The following is a 24,333-nucleotide window of genomic DNA, read 5'->3' on the forward strand; positions in this document are numbered from 1 at the left end:
GTCTGTACAGTTCCTTGTCTTAATTCTATGTGCAAAAGGGTATTAAACCAAACTGGTCAAATAACTTCTTACTAAATCACAACATTATATGATTTAATTGACTGAACACATTGTTTATATATATGTAGACAAAACTTAATGTCTTGCTGTCTGAAATTCACCTAGTGCTTTTAAAACTACATAAAGGTTTAAAGCACCTTTAAATAAAATCACTTCTATGTATAAAGTCAGATAAAATATTAGTTTTGTTTCTGTAGGTAAATATCTCTATTGCTTAGGGCTTAGCAGGATGAACAGTAAACTCTGGGGAGAAATACATTAAAATCAGCTTCACCTTTCTTTCTCCAGGATACAGGTTTATTCTCCACCCCAACCCCTCCCCAACCAACTCAGACTGACATCTGTCTGGATCCCTAGCATGCCTTCTTTCATAAGGAGCATGTCATGGTGCTTTTTTCAGATCTGCTCAAGACTAAATTTTCTCTCCTGTGAATGAACTCAGGCATCTCTCATATTTTTATTTCCAGCCCCAACAGAAGTAACCTTTTCCTTTGATGTGGGGAATGGGCCTTGTGAGGTCACAGTGCAGTCTCCCACTGCCTTTAATGACAATCGGTGGCACCACGTGAGGGCAGACCGGAATGTTAAAGAAGCGTCCCTTCAAGTGGGTGAGCACCCTCGCCAGACCCAACCTGCCCCAGCTGACGGGCACGCCCGCTTGCAGCTCAACAGCCAGCTTTTTGTGGGTGAGTGCTGCTGGCGGCTTCTAACTGTACTGTGCTCTGAGTGCAAAGACACACCAAGAGGAGATCGCAGCTACAACAGTAGTGATGATAACAGCTGCCACGACTACTATAGGCACTGGTGGGAGAAGCAGACACTGAATAAAATCCTCTTTAACTCTCTCCTCCTCCCACTGTGTCCATAAGTTCGTTCTCTACATCTGCATCTCCATTCTTTCCCTCAGATAGGTTCATCAACACTATTTTTCTAGATTCTGTACATATGCATTAATATACGATCCTTGTTTGAGCCCAGCCTGGTGCTCTGTGATTCTGTGATTACCTGGAGAAGTGGGATGAGGGGCGGGAGGGAGTCTCAAGAGCGAGGGGAGATAGATATATATATACATAAATGATTATGACTGATTCACCCTGTTGTGCAGCAGATATCAACACAACATTATAAAGAAATTATCCTCCAATTAAAAGGTAAATTAAAAAGAAAAAAAAATGTTCTGAACTGGAAAGGAACTTTGAGACTGAAACTTGATGCAGGCAACTCCATAAAGTATAATTCTGATTCTTGCTGTGGGTAACGTACATCCAGGGGATGATGAACCAGAGGCATTCACAGCGGCATCTCGTGCCATGGAAAGGGATCCTGGGGGAATCTGAAGGGGCAAAGCTAAAAATAGAATCTGACTACCAAGTGCGAAGGACTCACGGCCCAGTCCTAGGATTTTTCTGCCCCCATGGAGGTCTCATGACCACCTGCATCAGCAAAAGACACTTCCAGTTCTCATATCAGGTGAAAGCAAGGGTAAAGGTTGATAGGGAGATGTCTGGCTGGGATGCAGTCCTTGTGAGTAGGCTAAAGATCAGTCATCCAAAAGAGGGGGATGGGGTGGGGTTGCAGGGCTAAGATGGAGCTGATAAAAAAAAAAAAGAGTTAGTGTGGTTCAGCCACAAAGACACTGTGTGCCAAGAACTCATTTAATATGAGTATCTCTGCCATAGATTTTGTGACTCAATGGCTCAGTCATGTCCGATTCTTTACAACCCTGTGGACTGTAACCCACCAGGCTCCTCTGTCCAAGGGATTCTCCAGGCAAGAATACTGGAGGGAGTTGCCATTTTCTATTCCAAGGGATCTTCCTGATCCAGAAACTGAACTCACATCTCTTGCATTTCCTGCAATGGCAGGTGGATTCTTTACCACTGGGCTGCAGATTATTATACCCAATTTACAGATGAGATCATGGAGGTTCAGAGATCAAGGGACTTGATCACAGAAACCCAACTGGAAGGGAAATCCAAACCCTTGTTGGACTGATTCCCAGGCTTGCACTCGATATCATAGACACTTTATGTTTGTTTCAGTTAACTCTATTTATTTAAAAAATTAGCATTTTTTAATCCATTTCTTTCATTTCACTTCATAGTGAAGTTAGAGAATCAGACTTGTAATTGGGACAAAATCCTCCAATGTCCCCCCAAAATCAGACAGTAGGAGGCCAGGCCGACAGAAGCAGCCTCGTGTGACTCTGCACAGCAGTATTTAATCCAGCCCAGCGTCTGGTTCCTCTCCGCCCTGCTCCCTCTCTGCTGCTCTCATTGCAAGCTTCATGTTTAGAACCAGAGTGGACTCATTATTCTGCTGTCCGTTCTTTAAAGATAAACACTCTGGGTAGTGGAAGTCTTCCCTCTAATTTACTTGCTTAGTCTTTATTATTGTTTGTTTTTCCCAAAGGGAGGAATAAGTTTTGCTACATTGCTCTTTAGACAACTCTATTCTAATTTGGAAACTAAGCAGATTAACGAACTAGCTCTCACTTGGTCTGTTCTCACGTATTTTAAAGTAAATAAGGACACAGTCCAATTAAAACTTGATGTAAATTACAAATTAGCCCAGAATCTGCTTTGCCAGAAGTTACCTACTACAATGTTCAGGAACTGATGCTATTGAATGAATTTGTGTGTGTGTGTGTGTGTGTGTGTGTGTGTGTGTGGTGCAGCCCATGGCACCATTAAACTCAGCTTCAAACACAGTTAGTTCTCACTGAGTCGAGGAGGCTTCCCTGAAAGTTATCAAATTGTGAATCAAACTAAACAATTCTATTTTCTGATTTAAATTCTGAGGATTAATTAACAGAATTTTCAGGAACAAAGTTTGAATGGAAACCTACCTAGAGCTAGTGTTTCCATTATGGTAATGTTTCTAAATCCTGAGGTGTTAGTTGAAAATTCAATGAATCAGGATCTTTGGGAATAAATCCAAAATCTGTTTTTAGCAGGTACTTCAGATGTCTCCTGTGCTCCCATATTTATTATGTTCACATGATAAATTATATAAAAATAAGGAGATATATTATTTGGTTAATGTTATACCACCTAACCTCAGAGCTTCCAGGATGGAGTGTGAAAAGCCTGAGGTTCTAAATTTTGGTTTTACCTCTTCTGCCTTCTCTTTCTTTTGTCTCTTCTCAGTTCCTTTTCACAGTTTTATTATTCGGAGCTCATCCAAGTAAGAATTAGCATTATATAACATACACACAATATATAGGGTTGGCCAAAATGTTCATTTGGCTTTTTCTATAAGATGTTACAATAAAACTTAAATGAACTTTTTGGTCAATCGAATACATAAACTTGCAATACATCTATTATACAAAAAAATATATGCACAAAAATTTTAATATATATAAAACACATGTACAAATTTATGTACCACACATTTATAATACATTACATTGCAAAGATTTTTAACTATATAACCTTTATTATACATGTCATTGTTTATAAATTTAAACTTTAAAAGGATCAGTGGTCTTCATTTTGTCCTTTAAGAGAGGAACAAATGTAAAAATGTAGGTCTTTCTAAATATTTTAGAATAAATATTACCTCAGTTCAGTTCAGTTCAGTCGCTCAGTCGTGTCCGACTCTTTGCGACCCCATGAATCACAGCATGCCAGGCCTCCCTGTCCATCACCAACTCCCGGAGTTCACTCAAACTCATGTCCATCAAGTCGGTGATGCCATCCAGCCATCTCATTCTCTATCGTCCCCATTTCCTCCTGTCCCCAATCCCTCCCAGCATCAGAGTCTTTTCCAGTGAGTCAACTCGTCGCATGAGGTGGCCAAAGTATTGGAGTTTCAGCGTTAGCATCAGTCCTTCCAATGAACACCCAGGACTGATTTCCTTTAGAATGGACTGATTGGATCTCCTTGCAGTCCAAGGGACTAGTTCACCTTAAAAAATATTTTCATTAATGCTTTTAACTCAGTGCCATTTGATGATTCTTAACGTTTGAAATGGCAACCCACTCCAGTGTTCTTGCCTGGAGAATCCCAGGGACGGGGGAGCCTGGTGGGCTGCCGTCTATGGGGTCACACAGAGTCGGATACGACTGAAGTGACTTAGCAGCAGCAGCAGCAGCAACGTTTGATCACAGACTATGTTTTCAGAATTGTATTTGTTCATAAAACTTTGAGCAATGACTTTTTTGTCATTTTCTATATGGGGCTTCCCTGGTGGCTCAGCAGTAAAGAATCCACCTGCAATTCACAGGGCGCAGGAGATACAAGTTTGATCCCTGGGTCAGGAAGATCCCCTGAAAGAGAGCATGGCAACCCACTCCAGTGTTCTTGGCTGGAGAATCCCATGGACATGATAGAAGAGCCTGGTGGGCTACAGTCCATGGGGTCGCAGAGTTGGACATGATGACTGAGCAGAGAGCAGAGATATGGCCTCAGTTCAGCATGAAGGTGAAATCTGGAATAAGACACGGAGGAACAGTTTGCATTTGCAGTGTTTCCCTTGTAGGTGGAACCGCAAGCCGACAGAGAGGCTTCCTAGGTTGCATTCGGTCTCTGCGATTGAATGGGCTGGCCCTGGATCTGGAAGAAAGAGCCACGATGACCCCAGGAGTGGAGCCAGGGTGTCCAGGACACTGCAGCACTTATGGCCATCTGTGTCACAATGGAGGGAGGTGTAGAGAAAAGCACAGAGGGATCACATGTGACTGCACCGTCTCTGCATATGACGGGCCATTCTGCAAGAACGGTGAGTGTGTCCAAGTAACAGCTTACAGGGAAAGGATGGAGCACAAGAAGGCCTAGAAGATGCTTCTGGCATTTGACTCTGTAATGAAAAGATAAGGCAGTTCTCTGTGATTAGCTGAAATAGAATTGTTTCTATCCCAAATGCCTCCATTTCCCTTGGGGGGAGGTAAGCTTGTATTTTTGACAAGGCTATGACTACTTCTAGTAGATCAGAGGGGCATCAATGAGGTCTCCTTGAGGAGAGCAGTGAACTTTAAATATGCATTTACACTGGACATTTAATTTTGCATTTTTGAAGCAATAATAAAATACTGTTACTCAATTCTGGGTTATGGTTATATGGAGGGATTATCTCTTTACTTAAGCTTTATTATTTTTCATCTTAATTTTTTTTTATTAAAAAACAGCAAAGGAGGTGTTCCCTGGTGGCCCAGTGGTTAGGATTTGGTGCTTTCACTGCTCTGACCCGGGTCCAATCTCTGATCATGGAACTGAGATACTGCAATCCATGTGTCACAGCCAAAATTAAAACAAATAATACTAAACTAAAAACTACCCAGCAGAGCATGATGTTATTATTTTTCCCTTTTGAGATATTTGAGGATTAGAGATATTCTTTGCATATACAGAAATGTACGTAATAAGACACGTGCAATTCCATATTGCTAATACATCCAAAATTGCTTGCCATTCCAGACATTTCTGCCTATTTTGGAGCTGGCTCCTCGGTGATCTACAATTTTCAAGAACATTACAATGACACCTTTAGCAGGAACTCCAGCTCTTTTGCGGCTTTATTTCATGAGGATCTGACATTGACAGGAGAAATGGCCACACTGAGCTTCCGGACCACAGGGACACCCAGCTTACTGCTCTATGTGAGCTCATTCTATGAGGAATACCTTTCAGTTATCCTTGCCCCAAACGGTGAGTGTCTTTACTTTAAGAACAAGAAGACTGACTTAGGTGGTGTCCATGTCCTGGCTATTGTAGATAGTGCTGCTGTGAACATTGGGATACACATATCTTTTTGAATTTTGGTCCATCAACAGATGAATGGATAAAGAAGATGCAGGGCAGATATAGAAAAAAATATTGCTCAACCATAAAAAGCAACAAAATTGGGTCATTTGTAGAGATGTGGATGGACCCAGACAGTGTCATACAGAGTGAAATAAGTCAGAAAGAGAAAAACAAATACTGTACATTAATGCATATATGTGGAATCTAGAAGAGCGTAGATGATCTTATTTGCAAATAGAGACACAAAGGTAGAGAACAATTGCATGGTTACCAAGGGGGAAAGGGTGGAGTGGGAAAAATTGGGAGGTTGAAATTGACTTATATACATGGTTGATACTATGTATAAAATAGATAACTAATGAGAACATACTGTATAGCATGGAAGTGGGGGTGAGGGAGTCTTGCCTTCTGAAATGAAATAATTAGTGTCACTGTACAGATAAGCAGCAACACAAGAGATGACTCTATACATGGACATCACCAGACGATCAATACCAAAATCAGATTGACTATATTCTTTGTAACCAAAGATGGAGAAGCTCTATACAGTCAGAAAAAACAAGACCAGGACCTGACTGTGGCTCAGATCATGAACTCCTTATTGCCAAATTCAGACTTAAATTGAAGAACATAGGGAAAACCACTAGGCCATTAAGGTATGACCTAAATCAAATTCCTTATGAGTATACAGTGGAAGTGAAAAATAGATTCAAGGGATTAGATCTGATAGACAGAGTGCCTGAATAACTATGGACAAAGGTTCATAACATTGTACAGGAGGTAGTGATCAAAACAGTCTTTAAAAAAAAAGAAATGCAAAAGGGCAAAATGGTTGTCTGAGAAAGTCTTACAAATAGCTGAGAAAAGGCAAAGGAGAAAAAGAAAGATATACCCATCTGAATGCAGAGTTCCAAAGAATAGCAAGGAGAGAGAAGAAAGCTCTTGTAAGTGAACAATGCAAAGAAACAGGGGAAAACAATAGAATGGGAAAGACTAGAGACCTCTTCAAGAAAATTATAGATACCAAGGGAACATTTCATGAAAGATGGGCACAATGAAAGACAGAAATGATATGGACCTATCAGAAGCAGAAGAGCTTAAGAAGAGTTGGCAAGAATACACAGAAGAGCTATACAAAAAAGATCTTAATGACCCAGAAAACCATGATGTGATCACTCACCTAGAGCCAGAAATCCAGGAGTTCAAAGTCAAGTGGGCCTTAGAAAGCATCACTATGAACAAAGTTAGTGGAGGTGATGAAATTCCAGCTGAGTTATTTCAAGTCCTAAAAGACGATGCTATTAAAATGCTGCACTCAGTATGCCAGCAAATTTGGAAAACTCAGCAGTGGCCACAGGACTGGAAAAGGTCAGTTTTCATTCCAATCCCAAAGAAAGGCAAAGCCAAAGAATGTTCAAACTACCACACAATTGAACTTATTTCATGTTCTAGCAAAGTATGCTCAAAATTCTTCAAGTGAGGTTTTAGAAGGAAACGGTAACCCACTCCAGTATTCTTGCCTGGAGAATCCCATGGATGGAGAAGCCTGGTAGGCTACAGTCCACGGGGTCGCAAAGAGTCGGACACGACTGAGCGACAGAACGGAACGGAACGGAACCATGAACTTACAGATGTTCAAGCTGGATTTAGAAAAGGCAGAGCAACCAGAGATCAAATTGCCAACATCCATTGGATCATAAAAAAAGCAAGAAAGTTCCAGAAAAACATCTACTTTTGCTTCATTGACTACACTAAAGCCTTTGCCTCTGTGGATCACAGCAAACTGTGGAAAATTCTTAAAGAGATGGGAATGCCAGACCACTTTACCTGCCTCCTGAGAAATCTGTATGCATGTCAAGAAGCAACAGTTAGAACCGGACTTGGACAATGAACTGGTTCAAAATTGGGCAGAGGAATATGTCAAGGCTGTATATTGTCACTCGCTTGTTTCACTTATATGCAGAGTACGTACATCATGTGAAATGCTGGGCTGGATGAAGCACAAGCTGGAATCAAGATTGCTGGAAGAAATATCAATAACCTCAGATATGCAGATGACCATCCTTATGGCAGAAAGTGAAGAGGAACTAAAGAGCTTCTTGATGAAATTGAAAGAGGAGAGTGAAAAAGCTGGCTTAAAACTCAACAATCAAAAAATGAAGATCATGGTATCCAGTCCCATCATGTCATGGCAAATAGATGGGGAAACAATGGAAACAATGACAGACTTTATTTTCCTGGGCTCCAAAATCACTGCAGATGGTGACTGCAGCCGTGAAATTAAAAGACGCTTGCTCCTTGGAAGAAAAGCAAACAAACCTAGACAGCATATTAAAAAGCAGAGACATTACTTTGTTGACAAAGGTCAGTATTGTCAAAGCTATGGTTTTTCCGTAGTCATGTATGGATGTGAAAGTTGGACCATGAAGAGGGCTGAGTGCCAAAGAATTGATGTTTTTGAACTGTAGTGTTCAAGAAGACTCTTGAGAATCCCTTTGGCAGCAAGGAGATAAACCAGTCAATCCTAAAGGAAATCAACTCTGAATATTCATTGGAAGGACTGATTCTGAAGCTGATATTCCAATACTTTGGCTACCTGTTGTGAAGAGCTGACTCACTGGAAATGACCCCCGTGCTGGGAAAGATTGAGGGCAAGAAGGAGAAGGGGATGACAGAGGATTAGATGATTAGATGGCATCACCAACTCAATGGACACAAGTTTAAGCAAACTCCAGATAGCGTGAAGGACAGGGAAGCCTGGCATGCTGCTGTCCATGGGGGTTGCAAAGAGTGACTGAACAGCAACAGCGTATGTGATAATTGTATCATAAAGAAGGCTGACAGCCAAAGAATTGATGTTTTCATACTGTAGTGCTGGAGAAAACTCTTGAGAGTCCCTTGGACAGCAAGGAGATCAAACCTGTGAGTCCTAAATGAAATCAACCCTGAATATTCATTGGAAGGACTCATGCTGAAACTGAAGCTCCAATACTTTGGCCACCTGATGCAAAGAGCTGACTCATTGGAAAAGACACTGATGCTGGGAAAGACTGAAAGCAGGCAGAGAAGGGGATGACAGAATATGAGATGGTTGGATGGCATCACCTATTCAGTGGACCTGAGTTTGAGCAAACTCTGAGAGATGGTAATGGATAGGGAAGCCTGGCGTGCTGCAGTCCGTGGTGTCACAGTCAGACACGATTGAGCAACTGAACAACAACGCAGTTCATTTTGAAAGACGGTATCTCATTTTATATATGGTAAATATTTCCTCTTCCTTGGAAGTGAAATTATGGAGTGTATTAAATCATATCAAACCCAATTTCCTTGAGCATCAGATAAATGTGATTTTTCTTTACCCATCAGTGGTTGGGAAGTCAGTCATGCCCTGTTGCCTGCGTGCGTGCTAAGTTATTTCAGTCATGTCCGACTCTGTGACCCTGTGGATTCCAGCCCTCCAGGCTTATCTGTCCCTGGGATTCTCCAGGCAAGAATACTGGAGTGGGTTGCCATGCCTTCCTCCAGAGGATTTTCCCAACCCAGGGATCAAACAAGAGTCTCTCATTTCTCCTGCATTGGCAGGTGGGTTCTTTACCACTTGCGCCACCTGGGAAGCCCCCATGCCCTATCCACGTGTAAAGAAAGGTGGAATGAGTGTTCCCTAACCCATGGTCACCAGGAAAAGAGCAGAACTAACACTCTCCCATTAGAGACCAAAACTAAGCTTTAACCCTTTCTCATGGAGAATAAAGGGAGAAACTTCTGGAAAAGATTTCTACAGTCACTGACTAATAGGATCTATTACAGGTGATACCACAGTGATGGGTGGAGAATGTACATCTGTGAAGAAGAGCTGTGTGTGGATTGGGAGATTTGGATATTGTAGCAAATCACTCACTTTTCTCTTTTTGCTATTTCTTGATTATGGTAGAAACATTAGAAAATATTTCTGGTTGTGCAAAAAAGATAATGTAAATGTCAGTGATACATTAAAATGCATTAAAGTAAGTCACATTAAAAGAAGTTATGCTTGTAGAAACTGAAAGTTAATACAAAATTGCTTGAGGTTTTACCATTTAATAATACGAATACCACATGAATAATTAACTTCAAACCTCACTTGGTGTTTTCATATGCTTAACTTGGACTTTCTCCTCTGGTTTAGGAAAATGGAAGAACTTGGAAAAAGACTGTTTGGTCTTGACTTTTAAGACTGTGTAATTGGATTCTGAATTTGGCCCCAGAACAGCACATAAATAATTGCTAGTCTGGGAAAAGTGACTGTATGAACTCAAGTAAAGGCTCCATAGATTCAAATTGTATTAATTTTTTAATATGCATTAGGACCTGCATTGCCAGTTTTTATAAAATTCTATTTTAGTTAAAATGTCATTTTTCTCTTCTTTAGGTAGTTTGCAGATCAGGTATAAGCTAGACAGACACCGAGAACCTGATGTTTTTAACTTTGGTTTTAAAAACCTGGCTGATGGGCAGCTTCACCATGTGAGGATTAACAGAGAAGCAGCAGTGATGTTTGTAGAGGTAAGGTCATAAATTCAACAACAGAAACAGTAACCAAAATCATGATGCTCAGAATGTATGACTTAAAGCCAAAATTTGATAATAAATCTTAATAAAAGAAATACACATTCGGCACTGTCCTTCCATAAGTCTAGGATAGGAAATGTAGTCAAGGTATTTTATTTCATTTAGCAATGTTAGTTTATCAAGAGACTGTCAAAGTTTTTATTAATATTTGACCTTTTAAAATACCACGCTCTCCTCACTGGTTTTACTTTATTTGATTGGGAAATATTGCCTAGTTTTTCATAGGGACTACTGAAGATATTCCAATGGGAACCTATTCCCACTGGATTACAAAAGAACAAATGCTACTGAAATTTAAACACACAAGAAAAAGCAAGATCTTGCTTAAAGTGGAACTACATTTTGAAAAACATCAGAGTCTTTAAATTATGCATTGTCACTGGATTTTGAGGAGTAATCTTTTATATTGAATCCGTATGAATAATACATTTTTTTCTGTTCATGTTATAAATTTCCTCTAAATAAGTAAAAACTTTGAGGTTCAAAGTACCTCTTGCATCTCTTTGTGCACTGTACCAATTATGATACTTAAATCATGAAGACAAATGTAGGGGAAGAATAGGGTGGAGTGGAATTTGAGGTGCTATAGAAGTTGTTTATAAAATACTTTTCTCTTTTAACCTTTGTGATAGCTGGAACATATGGATTATTTTTATCATTTTTCTTGGTTTTCCTTTGATTCCCATCCTTTTTATCAAAATTGCTTGCCATTTTGATGTTTACATCTTGTGGAACATTTAATAGGTTAACCAGAACGCAAGGAGACAAGTCATCCTGTCTTCAGGGACAGAATTCAATGCTGTCAAGTCCCTTATGTTGGGGACAATTTTAGGTAAGTGGAAGAAAGAGGGCCCCTCTCTCCCTACCACCCTATGATTGAGATCAGAAGTGTTAAGTTGCAAATATGGGAAGCATTCATCATGCTGAAAGAAGCTCCTTGACATATTCATGATTTCCCAGTGAGTGACAATCAAGGTAGAAGCTTGCACTCTTGTCTGAGTGCACATATAATCACAACTAAGTGCTGCTTGCGAGTTGAACAGGGGCGTTCCTCGAAAACTGCCTCCACGCTTACCCTCTCACTTAGCAATCAAGCATAATGAAACTTTGCATTTTTCTAACAATTCAGGAAAGACTAAATCAAAGCAGATAGCAAGTTCACAAACTCTTTAGTAATGAGGGGTCAAATGCAGAAATCATTTTAATGATAAATCTAGACGTAAGCTTAAGGAAAAGCTGCTTTCAGCAAACAAATAAGCTTTGAGCTGTGACCTGGGCCCTGCCTTGCCTGTGGGCTAAGGTGAAATGTTTTCGTTACTCCCAGCTACTCTTGGAAAATCACACTCTAAATATCCCACAGACGTCCTGTCCTTTATGGCTGCTAGTTATTCTCCATAAAACTGCCAAAGTAAAAGCATACTTTACTATTTAAATGTCAAAACCTTGATCCTTTTTTTTCCCCTTTTCACCGAGAATTACATTGAAATAAAAACAAATATTAAAAGGTATTTCTTTTTGATTATTTATAAACTATATGTTTTATTGATATTTAAATGTTATCTAGGGGAAATTCTCCGTGGCATATTTATTATTCCTTCTCTAGTACTTGTTATCCATATAGTTTTGTTTTGTCCTAAATAATCGATGGAAACTTATTAGGTGTTCAGCCATTTATGCATTGATTCTTTTGGTCATTTCTTCTACCCTGATATATAGTACATCACAAGCTTGAGAATGTTAGAGAAGGCACATGAATGGATGTTCCAAATATGTCAAGAAGCATAGTAACTATTAAAACTATCACATCTTTCAAACAGATGGACAGTAAAACGATGACTTCTTATTTTTCAGACAGAGGAAATGTTATGAATCCTAGTGTCTCCAAGGGTGCGCTTGTAAATGGTAATAACAAAAGTGTAAGTTTTAGATGCTATAGCCTAACTTAAAAAGCCCAGCTGTTAAAATGGCTGATTAAGCCAATGAAGAAGGGTAAGAATATAGTTTTAGCTTGGTATGGTGAATAACAACTTTATGCTGAAGTGGTGATGGTCCTGCACTGTAATCATCCTTTAAGGTGGATATGTGATCTGTCTGGCCTTGATAATGTATTTGATAGACAGGCAGCTTGTGCTGAATGTCTTTTCCTGTGGTTCATTGTTCTTTACACTCCCCACATGTGGGATAGTGGTGCTATAATTAACACAGAAATAAAGATGAAAATATTTGTTTCCCATTGAATGCTGGGAGATATTTATACCTATCATAGCCTATTGTAGAGGTGAATATTCCAGTCTCTAATGTGTCATTTGGATGTTTACCAGGCACTTCTGACATCTCTGTTTTCATGATATTAGTAGATTTTTTATTCTGTTTAAATAGTGGCATAATTTTAAAAGAATGGGAAAGCAAACAAAAACAAACAAACAAACAAACAAAAAAAGAGTTGGAAAAACAATTCAAAAGAATTACTGCTCTCTCAACTTTCACCCATGAGAATAACAGTATATGTTTAAATAGAGATTATGAAATTCCTAAAAGCTCAAAGACCACCTTGAGTTTTAGAGAACAAGGAGATAAAACCCTATCTTTGGTAGTCAACCTAACTTATAATTATTTTTAATATCCAAATGGAGAACAGTTTGCTCCCTTTTTATCTGATTTTGAGCTCTATTGTTTGGCCCTGTTGATCCTTGGTTTGAGAAAAGTAAGTAATCGATCACCTAAAATGTATGCAAGGGGCTTCACTGGCAGCTCAGCTGGTAAAGAATCTGCCTGCATTTTGGGAAACCTCAGTTCGATCCCTGGGTTGGGAAAATCCCCTGGAGAAAGGAATGCCTACCCACTCCAGTATTCTTGCCTGGAGAATTCCATGGACAGAGGAGCCTGGCTATAGTCCTAGAGTCACAGAGCAACTAACACTTTCACTTCAATTTCAAAGGGTGTGCAAGGCTCATAGCTGCATTTCTGTCAAGTGAGTGCAAGCTGTGGGTAGAATAATTGCCCTGTCTGCACTTAGATCTGATCCCTCCTCCACTGTAGAGGAGAAGTCTATGTGCACTCTTTTCCCAGCCCAAAAAACAGATATGGTCAAAGCAAACACCTCACACACAACTCCATGCCCTCAGTGACTATAGCATCCAACAGGAGAAATGAGGCATGTTCAGAAATGCGCATGTCCCCGGTAGAAAGTTGCCATCAGTAAGTATGAAATTGACAAAGGTGTATTTTAAAGGCAAATTAGGTTCAAATGTATGATCTATAAAGAAATAGGCAATAGATTATGGAAATCGACTTAATTACTAAACTGTATTATATGAAAAGGATCATTTTAATTAAAAAGTTGAATAATAGGTTTTGTTATATGAATTTTTATTTTTCTGTGATTTAATATATAGAGAACAGTAGCATGGAATTGAAGGTGTTAATGTTTTTATTCAAGGGTGATATATTCAAATGCATCTCTCTCAGGCCATAAAAATTAAAGTTGAAACTCAGCAATGAAGTTTATAGCCTGAAGCAATTGAATCTAATAAAATTATAAATATTCATTTCATCTGTACCTAGAGGTATGTATCTTGATCAAAGGCTAATAAAACTTTTCATGTTTTGGATAACTTTATTTTTGGATGGCTTCTGTTCTGCTACCACTCTCAAAATCAGTTACTGAGTATAAGACTACAGTTTTGTGTTCAGATTTGGCAAGTAGGTAGAACTTCACTAACATAGTAAAATAGACCAACAGATTGGTTAATAAGGAGCTATTAATTTCTCTGAGAAAGTTGTCCCAAACTATGATGAGATATCCAGTAGTTACTTTTTTTTTGTGGAGGTATTTTTATAATCTTATAGAGGAGAAAGTCATTCCAAATATGTTTAAAAACTCAGGAATTATTAAAGAGTTTAAAATTATAGCATGAGATTTAATAACATCATGCTCAGTCGTGTCCGACTCTTTGCAACCCCGTGGATTGTAGTCCACCAGGCTCCTCTGTCCATGGGATTCTCCAGGCAAGAATACTGGAGTGAGTTGCCATTTCCTTCTCCAGGGGATCTTCCCGACCCAGGGATCAAACCCAGGTCTCCTGCATTGCAGGCAGACACTTTAACCTCTGAGCTACCAGGGAAGCCTATAAAGAAAAATATAAATAAGGTTGCTGCTGCTGCTAAGTCGCTTCAGTCGTGTCCGACTCTGTGCGACCCCATAGACGGCAGTCCACCAGGCTGTCCCGTCCCTGGGATTCTCCAGGCAAGTACACTGGAGTGGGTTGCCATTTCCTTCTCCAATGCGTGAAAGTGAAAAGTGAAAGTGAGGTCTCTCAGTCGTATCCGACTGAGTGACCCCATGGACTGCAGCCTACCATGCTCCTCCATCCATGGGATTTTCTAGGCAAAGGTTAAGGGGCCAAAAATAATAAAGTGGTCAAAATTTTGTAATACAAAATGATAATTAAAATTTTGTAACACAAGATAATAAAGTCCTTAACATACATAATTCTCAAACTCATTAAGATTCTGTTTAATGCCAAAGTATATAGCTATTAAAGACAATAGAAAACTATATTTATTGTCATGTACAACATTGACTTTAAGTAAAAGAAGCAACGTAGAAAGTCCTACATAGAGTGTGACCTCAGTATTTCTTGTTAGCTATTTTGACTCATGGATTTATCCATTCTGAAATGTTTGGTGGTTCCTAGTATGTGCTTGTATTTCACTGGACATTTTGAATGCCTCATAGCAGAACACATACTGTACCTGCCCTCAAAACACTTGTGATATAATACAAAATATAAACAGTAAAATAGTGTTTCAATGATTAACTAATCTAGTTAGTTATTATTATTGTTTTCCCTAGTGAGTTTTGGAAAGTGCTTTGAAATCGACTTCTGATTAACAACGCTTTTGTTCTTTACCTTCTTCAATGATCGTATTAGTGATGACCAATCAGGTTAAGTTTTCCCAGTTACTATAAAATAATTTTAGTATAATCCTACTTTAAATGTAAATCTTTAGATTTCTAGTGTTCTGTGTAGTTTTGACTCTGATAGGACTTATAATGCCAAAGTATGAAAATTTTAAAATACCGAGTAAGGTCCCCTAGCATTTTTGCTATGTTTTATTTCTCTAAAGATTTTGTATAATTGGTATTCTATTCATTTTGGGTTTAGAGAATTTAAAAAAAAACAACCAAAATAACAAACCTCAAATATCAAAACAAAACAAAAATCTGTTCTTAAAGTGTGCAAACTAAAGATATATCTTCCTGTCTTTTCCTAGGGGAGAATACAGTTCAAATCAATATAGTCATGTGAATAAACTTTAGTAGGCCAATTATCTGAGTGGGAAAAGAAATCCACTGAAGGACTTTGTGGAAATGGAACTCCATATATGATAATTGGGTAATAAATAATTCACAGAAATTACCTACTGAGATCTGCATGGAGAAACTAGAGTTTAGATATTAAAATTCCCTTGACTTATGTGATATGTATTAGTCTTTCCTATACTCTCCCTAAGAATTTATCTCATTTAGAAGAAATTTACTTAGAAAGACACAAAGAGTTTATAAAATTTCAAGAATATGAATGTAAATGCAAAAATGCTCAGCAAAGTATTAGCAAGTCTAATGCAATAATATATAAAAATTATTATATGCCATGGCCAAGTAAGATTTCTTCCAGGAATTTAAGGTTGGCTCAACAGATAAAAATCAATGTCATTCACTATGTTAATAGAGTTAAGGACAAAAAACACATGATCGCCTCAATAGACACAGAAAAAGCATTTGAAAAAAATCCAGTATGCTTTCATCGTAAAAGCACTGAACAAATTAGGAACGAAAGGAACTTCCTCATGTGTAAAAAAAGCATCTGCAAACCCCACAAATAATGGAAGTCTTCCCCTAATATCCAAAATGAGATAAACGTGTCCACTCTTACCATTTTTGTTCAAGACTGTAGTGCAGATTTGAATGAGGGCTACTAGGCAAGGAAAAGAACAAAAAATATCCAGATAAAAAAGGAAGTAAAATTATCTGTATTTTTAAAGGACATGATCTCATAGGGAAAAGCTATGATCTTTTTCTATAAAATTATCTGTTTTTGTAAAGGACATGATCTCCATGGTAAAAGCTATTAGAACTAATAAATAGTTTTGGCAAAGATGCAAGATCAACACACAAGAATTTATTGTATTTATTTATGCTAGCAATGAATAATACAAGGATAAAATGAATGAAATATAAATTCTGTCTACAATAGCATTAAAAAGAAACAAATACTTTGAAATAACTTTAACAAAAGAAGTACAAGGCATGTACACTGAAAACCATAAAATATTGTTGGAAGGAATTATGCAAGAGTTACATACTGTGTTCATGGATTAAAAGATTCAGTGTTGCTAAGGGCAGTGCTCCCGAAGTTTATCTACAGACTCCTATCCAAATCCAAATGGCCTTTTCTACAGAAATTGAAAAGTTGATTCCAGAATTCACATAGAAATGCAAGGGTTCCAAGTAGCCAAAACAATCTTGAGAGAAAGGATGAAGATGAAAGTCTCATCCTTCGTGATTTCAAAACTTAGTATAAGGCCACAGTAATCAAAACTATATGGTATTGGCATAAGAGATACATAATGATTAGTGGACTAGATCAACAGTCAAGAAGTAAAGCTATGTATTTATGGTCCACTGACTTTTAACATTGACGCCAAGGCCATTCAGTAGAGGGAAAAAAAAATAGTCTCCTCAACAAATGGTGCTGGCCCAGCTGGATATCCACAAGTTTAAAAAGTGAGGTAGGACCCCTACCCAACACCATACACAAAAATTAACTCAAAATGGATGATAGACTTAACTTTGTAGCTAAAATTATAAAATTCTTAGAGCAAAACATAACTGTAAGTCTTTGTAACCTTGGATTAGGCAATGATTTCTTAGAGAAGGTTTTTTCAAAAGCCTTGGGTTAGATCAAAGTTTCTCAAAAGCATAAGCAGCAAAGAAAAATATATAAATTGGACCTCATTAAAATTAAAATTTCTGAAATTCAAAGGACACTATCAAGAGGGTAAAAAGACAACCTACAAAATGAGGAAAAATATTTGCCAGTCATTTATCTGATAAGAGACTTTTATAGAGAATATATAAATAACTCCTATAACTAAACAATAAAAAGATAGGTAAAAACTTAAAAATGACCAAAGGGTCTGGGTAGACATTTTTTAAAAGAAGATAAATATACACAATGGAGTATTACTCAGCCATTAAAAAGAATGCATTTGAACCAGTTCTAATGAGGTGGATGAAACTAGAGCCTATTATACAGAGTGAAGTAAGCCAGAAAGAAAAACACCAATACAATATACTAACGCATATATATGGAATTTAGAAAGATGCAAATGATAACCCTGTATACGAGACAGCAAAAGAGACACAGATTTATAGAACAGTCTTTGGGACTCTGTGGGAGAGGGTGAGGGTGGGATGGTTTGGGAGAATGGCATTGAAACATGTATATTATCATATGTGAAACGAATCACCAGTTCAGGGTTGATGCATGTTATAGGATGCTCGGGGCTGGTATGCAGGGATGACCCAGAGGGAGGATAAGGGGAGGAGGGAGGTGGGAGGGGGGTTCAGGAGGGGGAACTCATGTACACCTGGGGCGGATTCATGTCAATATATGGCAAAACCAACCAATATAATATTGTAAAATAAAAAAACAGAAGATATACAAATGGTGAACAAAAAATGATGTTCAGAATAAATAATCATCAACAAAATGCAAGTCAAAACCACAAGCTCTCATTTCACGGCCTTCCCTGGTGACTCAGCAGTAAAGAATCCACCTGCAATGCAGGAGACACAGGAGACACGGGTTCTGTCCCTGGGTTGGGAAGATCCCCTGGAGGAGGGCTGGTAACCCACTCCAGTATTCTTACATGGAGAATCCCATGGACAGAGGAGTCTTGTGGGCTACAGTCCATCGGGTCACAAAGAAACAGACACAACTGAAACGACTAAGCATGCACACACCATTTCACACCCAATAAGATGGCTATGATCATAAAGACAGACAGTAACTAGTGTCATAGAGGATATGGAGAAATTGGAACTCTTGCACATTGCTGATGAGAGTGTGAAATTGTGCAGCTGCTGGGGAAAAACAGTTTGGCAGTTCCCTAAAATGTTAAACACAGTTACCAAGTGACCCAGGAATTCCACTCACAGGTAAATACCCAAAGAAATTGAAAAATACATATCCACATACAAAAAGTGTACACGAGTCTTCAGAGAAGTGTTATTCATAAGAATTAAAAATTGGAAACAACTCCAGTGTCTATCAACTAAGGAACAAGAAAAGTTGTGTAAAATGGAATGCTAGCCCATAAAAAGTAACGAAGTACTCATACATGGGACCATATGGATGAACCTTGAAAACATTACTCTAAGTGAAAGAAGATAAACACAAAAGATTACATATTGTATGACTTCTTCTATATGAAATGTCCAGAATAGTTAAATCTATAGAAACAAAACAGTTTAGATTTACCAGGGACTGGGGGCAGGTAGGAGTGAGGAGTGACCACTAATATGTACAAGATTTCTTTGGGGGTGATAGATTCTGCAGTTACATACTGGGAATAGTTTTATAACTAAAAAACCCACTGAACTGTATACTTAAAAGGGTGAATTTTATGAGATGTGAATTATATCTGAATAATAAAAAATCCATTAGAGATTTATTTCTTTTGCTAATAATGCATTTTCTGCACATGTCCCTGGTTGGAACACTAAGTCATAACTGGACATTTCTTCTATTGTATGAATGAGTTTATTCAAGAATAGGATTTTATGGAAAACAGAGAGGGAAGAACTTGGACCTCTGAGTTGGAGTGAGGGTATATCAAGGAGAGGCTACATGAGCCTAATCACAATTTAGAGAAGGACTGATGAGCTGAAAGCAGTAAACATGTAGAATTCTGACAATGTTTTTTGTTATGTGAAAGACTACTCAAATGTTATTATAGGAAGAGTCTTTTTAGTTTACTCAAGACTATTCTTCCAATTGGGCTTCCCAGGGTGGGTCAGTGGTAAAGAATCCACCTGCCAAACAGGAGATGAGGGTTCTATCCTTGCGTTGGGAAGATCCCCTGGAGGAGAAAATGACAACCCACTTCAGTATTCTTGCTAGGAAAATCCTGTGGACAGAGGAGCCTGATGGGCTGCAGTCCATGGTGTTGCAGAGTCAGACATGAGTTAGTGACTAAACTCCAGGAAATACCTTCTGGCAGTGTTTGTTAAAGAGCTTGGAATTTCAAATCACCCCTGATTTCTTCCCAGGTATTGGTTTCAAGTGCCAGCGATAGTTTGGTGTGGTGGAAATGGGGTGCAGGGAAGGGAGAATAAGTCACTTCTTGCTGACTCTGAAAATAAGGTCCCTCCAATGATGAATTGTTCAAAAGACAGACTGAAAATTCTACTTAGCATCATTTTCTAATCATGTCATTTATTTAGAATAAAGGATGTTCATTGTTGTTTCATCAAGTTCAAAATAAATAGCAGGTTGATATTTATATTCAGTCTAGCCAATTCCATTTGCCAAATTTTTTTTTTTTTTTTTAACATTTACCGCATGTAGTCATGGAGAAGGAAATGGCAACCCACTCCAGTGTTCTTGCCTGGAGAATCCCAGGGATGGGGGAGCCTGGTGGGCTGCCGTCTATGGGGTCGCACAGAGTCAGACATGACTGAAGTGACTTAGCAGCAGCAGCAGTCACGGTTCACTAGCTTTCTTTGCTTGACAGTCTTTTATTGCATGAATATACCAGTTTGTTTATTCTCATGTTAACGTGCAGCTGAATTACTTCCAGTTTGGGACTATTAATCTTCGGTATCAGCTTTATTGCTGTACCTCTTTATTTTTTTAGCACTTACTCCAAAGATTACTCATACTTGATTTATTACATTCTACTTTGAATGTGCACTTCCCAAACTACATGAAAACCTTATTTTCATTCCCATTTTACCTCCTCTTCCACCCTTTTTTGCCATTGTTGTCATGTACTTCTCTTATGGATATTATTTTTTCCACGTGACATTATTACTGCTGTTGTTTCAACAGTCAGTATTCACTTAACTACGTATTTACACTTTCTGATGCTCTTCATTGCTTCCTGCAATTCCATAGACAACTCACGTTTCCTGATATTTTCTTGCAGATGAGAGCCTTAGGGAATCTTGGAAATACTCTTTTTGCTATTCCACTGTTTACTGCCAGTGCCTTTCAGAAGCACTGCTCGTTGTGGGTAACAGAAAGCTCTTTACACGCACTTTAATTCTTTTTCCTTCCCTTTCCTTGTGGACCTTTCATTAACATGCTTGTTCCTATAAAACCAGAGATCATCTCTTGTGTTAGAATGCATGGCCTTGGCAATATATTTTAGAGGCAACAGTACCAGCACCTGAGACAGTTGAGAATGTTTATGTCCTGAATTGTTGGAAATCTGATACTGCTCTCAAGATTTTGTACCATAGATATTTTTTGAGAAAAAAATAGATTACATCTGTTTTCATCCAAAGTGATTTAAGGGGGTTTACTCAAAATTACAGTGGAAATGAACTTTATTCTCAGCCCTTATCAAACTCTTTCCTAAACTTTTCTTTGCTTCACATTCACACGCAAACCACTTTCCTGCCCCCTCCTTACCCTACCTGATTTGTCCTTACTTCTTGTTGATGCCTATGTTCTCAAGCTAAGGGTTGATCAAACATTTTCATCCTAATATGTAAATTTCTAATATGCATTAAGTTTTGCCTAAGGTTTCCCCCACTTTTTTTTTTTTTTTCTTTGCACTTTAAAGGGAAGATTTTTGAGCCAAAAGGAAGGATCCTTAAGGATGGGATTTCAGGAGTCAGTTAATAGGGAAGACAGATTCACACTGTGTTTCTAAGCACAGTTCTGTTCATTTGAACGCTGACTTTGTGTAGACCTCAGTCTGGGAAATGGCAGCTTGGACTGTAAGACTTGTTTCTACTCCCAATTCAACTTACTGTCCCCCTAAACCCAGGAACTGTAGGGCCAGCCCAGCAGGCAGAAGAGGGCAGGAAAGTGTGAATAAGAGAGCAGAGGGGAGGATTTGCCCACTGGACTGGAGGAGGATATTGGAGAAGGAAATGGCAGCCCGCTCCAGTACTCTTGCCTAGAGAATTCCGTGGACAGAGGAGCCTGGTGGACTGCTGTCCATGGGGTCGCACAGGGTCGGACACAACTGAAACAACTTAGCATGCATGCATCCATTGGAGAAGGAAATGGCAACCCACTCCAGTATTCTTGCCTGGAGAATCCCAGGGACAGAGGAGCCTGGTGGGCTGCTGTCCATGGAGTCGCACAAAGTCAGACATGACTGAAGTGACGTAGCAGCAGCAGCAGCTGGAGGAGGACATAGCAGGGTCTTGGGTGGTGTGTGAAGCCTGTGGATCCTGGGGAAAGCCTGCCTTTCAGAGAACTCAAGACTTCCATAGGGAAGGTCAACATGGCTCCCGTGATGATCCCCGTTCTCTCTGCTCCTTCTGAAGCTGATAAAGGGCTAGATCAGCGGGTCATATCCTTCCTACCATGGTGAAGGCAAGGGTAAGAGACCTCTTCCTATGCTTCATGAGAAGTCAGACAGTCTGCCTGCAGTTCTGCTGCTGACTACAGGGGCAGAGAAGTGGCACTGTCCAGAGTGTCAGGACTTGTATATTGTATAACATCTCCAACCATGGAGTTCCAGCAAGCCATCCCAATAAATATATAAGCAAATAATGATGCCATCACTAAGAGAATCTAAAAGTAAGAGTGGGGATGGGGCAAGAAGAAAAAACAACAAATCAAATTTCCACATCAATTTAGAGCTATTGAAGAAGACAGAAGACTAGGATAAAACTTGGCACTCAAGGATATTTTAATAAAATCACACATGCAGATACAAACATAAACTCTGGGAGTTAATATGACTTTTCAAAATGTCACTGGATGATCTAAAGAAGAGAATCATCACTGATTTTCCTTAAAAGTGGCATGGAGTATTATGCAGTAAGCAAAAAGATTAAGAAGCAGAAATTAGGAGGGAAAATAAAAGGGACTTGGAAATTAGATCTAGAACACTTAGTATGAAAAATTGGAGATCAAAAAGAAAATTAAAAGCAAAGACAAAGATTATGTATTAAAAAGTTTCTCTTAACTAAAGGAAAACCTGAGTTGCAGATTGAAAGGACTTATCGATCCTGATGAGAATAGACATACATCTGCAGAAATTCTGGGAAAATCCCTGAATTAAAAAACCATAGAGAAAAGTCTTCCAAACTTTTCAGGCAGAAGTTGCTACAATAAAAATAATAGTATTGGTATCAGCATCCAATTTTTCATTTGCAACAACAGAATAAAAATCATATAATGATATAGCTATACTGCTAAGAAGAATGATTGAAGCTCAAGCATCTAATATATAATTTATCTGACAAGGTTATAAAAGATATTTTGGATAACAAGAAAAGATTGAGATTAATCAAGCATCCTATCTGAAGAATATACTAGAGAATTACTCCAATCAAAAAATAAATAAAAACCATGATCTCAGTTTAGGAAAATGACAGAAAGTTATGAACACCAAACCTTTCAATGTATATTTATACCCATACATACATGCACAATAAAATTAAAGCTACATGATTAGTGATAAGCTATTCAAATACATATAAATCGCCCGTACACATTTACATTCTCAAATCCACACATACATATATATAAAGTGTCTTGAAATATGGGAAAATACAATGTAATATACTACTGATGTTTCTTTCTTTAGTAATAACATTATCTACAGACATGAAGCCAGGTTATCTTTAAAAAAATAAATTCCACAAAATTGATCTAGCTTGTTATGATATATGTCTGCCCTGGGTTCCTTCTGTTACCCTTGCCTGGTAGTGCTCAGGTCAAACTTTGACCAGAAAAGCTAGTAGTGTCTAGTTGCTCTTTTTGTCCAACAGCTAAAACTTTTATTTAACCTGTAATTTTTTCTCCAGTATTTTAGCCTTGCAAAAGTCCTGGGTTACACAAGCAAGGGTGTCTTCCTTTAAGAAACAGATACTGTCTGAATGCAAAATTTAAAAAATAAAGTTATCTTTCAAGTACCCTTTTAATTGATAATCCTTTAGTGGGGTTGTGCCAAGCTCATTTTACTTCAGTGTACTTAGGAATCTACCTAAAATTCCACATGCATAAAGCTATTTGATATTTCATATAATCAACTTGGCCAATATAGCTATGTGTGTCAGAGAGATGTTTATGTTGATTATAACAATGCAAATGCATGCCCCTTGAGTTTAGGTCTTTTTAGAGGTCTTTTCCATAGCAAACATTACTTTTGCAACTTTAAACTCATAAACAAAATTTTGTAAGCCCAAATAGCTCCCAGTGCATTTGCTGAAAATCTCAAAGTTAGACCATTTTTCTTGAAGGTACAGCTCTTTGTCAAGCCAGGAGAAATAAAGAGACAAAATTTATCCCATTATGAAATGAAGTTTAATAGGAGAAAAAGTAACAACCTGTAATAAGATTCAAGAAATCCACCCCATGAGTTTGTTGGGGAGACAATGCTTGACCTCTTTTCTCAAGATCTATGACTGGGCCTGAGAATTAAATTTACTTAAGATATATTAGGAGAAGGCAATGGCACCTCACTCCAGTACTCTTGCCTGGAAAATCCTATGGGCAGAAGAGCCTGGTAGGCTGTAGTCCATGGGGTCGCTAAGAGTCGGACACGACTGAGCGACTTCACTTTCACTTTTCACTTTCATGCAAAGGAGAAGGAAATGGCAACCCACTCCAGTGTTCTTGCCTGGAGAATCCCAGGGACGGGGGAGCCTGGCGGGCT

At 38.5% G+C, this 24,333-nt stretch overlaps 1 protein-coding gene across 3 annotated transcripts in view; it reads left to right on the forward strand.

Annotated features, from left to right (window-relative positions):
• LOC129557341 (contactin-associated protein-like 3) overlaps nt 1-24,333 on the forward strand; it is a 226,172-nt gene that overhangs the window by 192,550 nt on the left and 9,289 nt on the right. For 2 of the 3 annotated variants that reach the window (XM_055427898.2, XM_088837703.1), the window contains 5 exons: nt 528-746; nt 4,547-4,786; nt 5,482-5,712; nt 10,217-10,350; nt 11,161-11,248. In XM_055427898.2, coding sequence (XP_055283873.2) covers nt 528-746; nt 4,547-4,786; nt 5,482-5,712; nt 10,217-10,350; nt 11,161-11,248 — 912 coding nt within the window. Of the gene's footprint in view, nt 1-527; nt 747-4,546; nt 4,787-5,481; nt 5,713-10,216; nt 10,351-11,160; nt 11,249-13,172; nt 13,176-24,333 lie in introns of all 3 variants that reach the window. The other variant, XM_088837704.1, reaches the window with a different exon arrangement.

The sequence above is a fragment of the Moschus berezovskii genome, chromosome 7 (assembly GCF_049115385.1).
Source record: "Moschus berezovskii isolate FMDL1 chromosome 7, NW_MosBer_1.0, whole genome shotgun sequence".
In the NCBI taxonomy this organism is placed as follows: Eukaryota; Metazoa; Chordata; class Mammalia; order Artiodactyla; family Moschidae; genus Moschus; species Moschus berezovskii.